Source organism: Mobula hypostoma, chromosome 5, assembly GCF_963921235.1.
Source record: "Mobula hypostoma chromosome 5, sMobHyp1.1, whole genome shotgun sequence".
Taxonomy (NCBI): domain Eukaryota; kingdom Metazoa; phylum Chordata; class Chondrichthyes; order Myliobatiformes; family Myliobatidae; genus Mobula; species Mobula hypostoma.
The window spans coordinates 115565336-115570007 of NC_086101.1; the positions used below are offsets into that span (position 1 = coordinate 115565336).

The 4672-nt window shown below is 58.4% G+C and overlaps 1 protein-coding gene across 1 annotated transcript; it reads right to left on the reverse strand.

Moving 5' to 3' along the window:
• Positions 1-759: 759 nt before the first annotated feature.
• On the reverse strand, positions 760-1570 carry LOC134346265 (BTB/POZ domain-containing protein KCTD21-like). Its single transcript, XM_063047609.1, has one exon. The coding sequence runs from the start codon at positions 1568-1570 to the stop codon at positions 782-784; it is 789 nt and encodes a 262-aa protein (XP_062903679.1). The 3' UTR covers positions 760-781.
• Between the last annotated feature and the right edge of the window lie 3102 nt (positions 1571-4672).

The following is a 4672-nucleotide window of genomic DNA, read 5'->3' on the forward strand; positions in this document are numbered from 1 at the left end:
TGATGGGACAGTGTAGAGGGAGCTTCACTCTTGTGTCTGACCCTGGGAGTGTGTGATGGGACAGTGTAGAGGGAGCTTCACTCTGTGTCTGACCCTGGGGGTGTGTGATGGGACAGTGTAGAGGGAGCTTCACTCTGTGACTGACCCTGGGAGTGTATGATGGGACAGTGTAGAGGGAGCTTCACTCTGTGTCTGACCCTAGGAGTGTATGATGGGACGGTGTAGAGGGAGCTTCACTCTGTGTCTGACCCTGGGAGTGTGTGATGGGACAGTATAGAGGGAGCTTCACTCTGTGTCTGACCCTGGGAGTGTGTGATGGGACAGTGTAGAGGAAGCTTCACTCTGTATCTGACCCCGGGAGTGTGTGATGGGACAGTGTAGAGGGAGCTTCACTCTGCGTCTGACCCTGGGAGTGTGTGATGGGACAGTGTAGAGGGAGCTTCACTCTGTGTCTGACCCCGGGAGTGTGATGGGACGGTGGAGCACAGGGATCTTAATTTAACAGTCCCAGTCTATTTCTCAGACCCCTGTGTACAAATAACTCGACTCCCTCCCTTCCCGATAGCACTTCCCTCTACCACTGCGCCCCTATTCCGAGTCCCTATATCTGGAATCCCCTCCGGAGACGCGCCCCCTCTCTGTATGGTTACCGATACCCCTCCCTGTGACGACCAACCCCCCCACCCAACCGAACGGAAGAGAGGTAGCTCTCTCCCTCCTCTCTCACATAGCGGCCCTGGGTCTCTCCCACCTCCCACACATAGCGGCCCCTCCCGGGGTCTCAGTACCGGACGAAGCGGAGCGCCGTGCAGCCCAGCACATCGGAGGGCAGCGGGGAGGCATAGTCGAGGCGAAAGCCGCGGCTCAGGGCCAGGCCGCGCACCTCTTCTACCAGGCTGCGGGCGTCCGGCAGCTCCCGGCCTTCGGGGCGGGTGAGGAGGCGGCGGAAGCCCTGCCGGGAGTACTCGGCCGCCGGCAAATCGTCGGCCGTTGGGGTCCACTCTAGCTGCAGGCGGTGGCGAGGAGGAGGAAGAGGGGGGCTACTATCGGCCCCGGAGGAAGGGTCCGGGCTCAGCACCAGCCGCTCTCGCAGGACGGCAAGGACGGAGGGGCAGGTGCAGAAGACCTGCGCTTGGTAGGTGGTGACGGGGCAGGTGGAGAGGGCGTAGTTGAGGGGTCCCTCCTTAAGGGTGAAGTGGAGGGTCTGTGTGTGGGACAAGATGTTGCACTGCAGGAGCGCATTGCCCAGGTTGTGGCCGCGGTCGCTGAGATCCCTCAGGAGCGGCTGGATTTGGTAGAAATCCGCCTCCCTCCGCAGCAGACTCATTTCCTTGTAATCCTCGGGCAGGTCGAGATGCGAAGACCGCAGGTAGTTGAGGATATGCCGGAAGGTCTTGCCGTCGCGGTCGATGAAGAGATTCCCCGCTGGGTCCCGGCTACTCGGGAGCTGCCCCCGGATCATCGCACCCAGCATAGAGTCCGGGAAGCGGCTCAGCGTCTCGCCGTTGGTAGTGTAGACGGTGCCGCCGACGTTCAGGGACACGGGCTCCAGGCTCGGCGTGCGGAGCATCTCGGCTGCGCTCTGGGGGTGGGGAGGATGAGAGGGGCGGGAAGATGGGGTGGTCCAGGAGACTGAGAGAGAGCGGGAGAGAGAAAGACAGATACAGATGCTGAGAAAGGCAGGGAGTAGGAGACAAGCAGACTGAGAGAGTGAGAGAGAGAGAGATAAGGAGTGAGCGAAAGAAAGAGAGGGGGCTGGGTCCGGAAGGAGGGAGGGAGCTGGGGTTCCCAACTATTTTATGCCAATGATGGGACATTATAGAGGGAGCTTCACTCTGTGTCTGACCCTGGGAGTGTGTGATGGGACAGTGCAGAGGGAGCTTCACTCTGTGTCTGACCCTGGGAGTGTATGATGGGACATTATAGAGGGAACTTCACCCCGTGTCTGACCCTGGGAGTGTGTGATGGGACAGTGCGGAGGGAGCTTCACTCTGTGTCTGACCCTGGGAGTGTGTGCTGGGACAGTGTAGAGGGAGCTTCACTCTGTGTCTGACCCTGGGAGTGTGTGATGGGACAGTGTAGAGGGAGCTTCACTCTGTGTCTGACCCTGGGAGTGTGTGATGGGACAGTGTGGAGGGAGCTTCACTCTGTGTCTGACCCTTTTTTTTTTTTTTTTTTTACAAAATTCTTTATTACAAATGTCGGTGCTATACAATATTTACAAACCCAGTGACTAACATATTTACTACACTACAAACAGACAATACATCTTAAACCAATATATTGCCATCCTCATCAATGATGGCATTTACACCCCGCGGAGCCCAACGGTCCCGGAACACCTCTACGGTCGCCGTGGACTGTGCGTATTCCTTTTCAATGTTCACCCGGGCACGAACATACCCCCTAAACATAGCCAGGCAGTCCGCCCGGGGAGAACCTCCTGCCACCCTTTTCCAGGAGCCACGGATGGCAATTTTCGCCAGCCCCAGGAGCAAGTTGACAAGGACATCCTCATCCCTCTGTGCCCCCCTCCTTACTGGATGACCATATATAAATAGGGTGGGACTGAAATGCAACCAGAAGGCGAGAAGCAGCCCACGCAAAAACGCGAAAAGGGGCTGCAGCCTCACACACTCCACGTACATGTGGTACACGGTCTCCTCCAGCCCGCAGAAGTGACACGCGGCTGGGAGATCCGTGTACAGACTAAAGAACTTATTGCAGGGCACCGCTTTATGCAGCACCCTCCAGCCGAGATCCCCAAGGTGCATGGGGAGGACTCCCTTGTAAAGGGACTTCCATTGGGGACCCCCCTCACCTCCAGGTGGACAGACCGACCGCCATGGCGTGTCGGGACGGTGGACAAAGGCTAGGAAGTGGAGGGTGTGGAGCAGCAGCCCATAAAGGTACCTCCTGCCTGCATCCCTGAATGGGATTGTGGGTGTCGATGAAAGACGGCTCAAGTTGTGTGGATTCGTCTCTCGGGTAAGGCTGCGGGGCCTGGGCCCGACGAGCAGCTCAGCTTGAGTCGATCCACACACCTGAGCCGCACCGACATCCGCTGAGGCAGGGCAAGGGTCGGCCAGGACCCCGCCCTCTGCCAGAGGAGGGGATTCCCGGCCTGAGGCAACCATGTTCCAGACTCTCAGTAGGTCCTGATAGAAGCCGGGCAGCCTCTGCAAAGCAGCACGGCTGACGCCTGCCGGTGGTAGCTGCATATCTTCGTGAAGGCAGCAGCCCCTCCGGAGGAAGAAAGTCGCCAACACGTGCCACCTGGGAGGGCGCTCGGCGTACAGGAATCTCTGCAGAGTCCTGAGGCGGAGAGCCGCCAGTCGTGTGCGTACACACACCAGCGACTGTCCGCCCTCTCCTACTGGGAGACTCAGAACCGCTGCAGAGACCCAGTGTTTCCTGTTTCCCCAGAAGAAGTCCACCAGCTTCCTCTGCATTCTCGCAACAAAAGGGGCAGGGGGGGCCAAGGTGACCATCCGGTACCACAACATGGAGGCCACCAGCTGGTTTATGACCACCACCCTGCCTCGATAGGAAAGCACCCTGAGAAGGCCTGACCAGCGCCCAAGCCGGGCCATGACCTTTGTCTCCAGGTCCTGCCAGTTCGCCAGCCAGGTCTCCCCAGAAGGACTCAGGTAGACTCCCAGATAGAGAAGACGTCTGGTGCTCCACTCAAAAGCTCTCATCTCCTCCGGCAGGGAGTCCACCTGCCACTGGCCTACTAAGAGTCCGGAACATTTCGCCCAGTTGATCCTGGCGGAGGATGCCGCCGAGAAAACATCTTGGCACTCGCGCATCCTCCGCAGGTCACAGGGGTCTGTCATCATGAGGAGTACGTCATCGGCGTAGGCCGAGAGGACGACCCTCATGTCCGGTTCGCGCAGAACCAGACCTGTCAGCCTTCGCCGAAGAAGGCCGAGGAATGGCTCGACACAGATCGCATACAGTTGACCGGACATGGGGCACCCTTGACGCACTCCTCTTCGGAAGTGGATAGGTCCTGTCAGTGATCCGTTGATCTTAACTAGGCACTCTGCGGCAGAGTACAGGAGCCGAACTCGGGCCACAAAGTGTGGTCCGAGCCCAAAAGCCTGCAGGGTGCCCAGCAGGAAACTGTGGTCCACCTGGTCAAACGCCTTCTCCTGGTCAAGAGAAAGAAACGCTGCCGGGGTCCCAGTCTCCTGGAGCAGGTGGATCAGGTCCCGTACTAGGTGGACATTGTCCTGGATGGAGCGGCCCGGGACCGTGTAAGATTGGTCAGGATGGACCACCTGTCCAATTACCGAACCCAGACGGTTGGCCATTGCCCGGGCGAAGATCTTGTAGTCCGCGCACAAGAGGGAGACCGGCCGCCAGTTCTTTAGCAGGCGGAGGTCTCCCTTCTTGGGCAGTAGGACCACAACAGCTCTTCGCCATGAGAGGGGCATTTCTCCGGTGGCTAGGCTCTCCCCTAGGACAAGGCTGTAATCATCCCCCAGGACATCCCAAAAAGCCTGATAAAACTCAACACTCAGTCCATCCAAACCAGGGGACTTAGAAAAATAGAGGGCTATAGGTAAGCCTAGTAATTTCTAAGGTAGGGACATGTTAGGCAGAGCTTTGTGGGCCGAAGGGTCTGTATTCTGCTGTAGGTTTTCTGTGAAACTGGAGCCCCAGG

Excerpts from the sequence above, each read along its gene's own strand:
- LOC134346265 (XM_063047609.1), bottom strand. The coding sequence starts at position 1,570 with ATGCTCCGCACGCCGAGCCTGGAGCCCGTGTCCCTGAACGTCGGCGGC.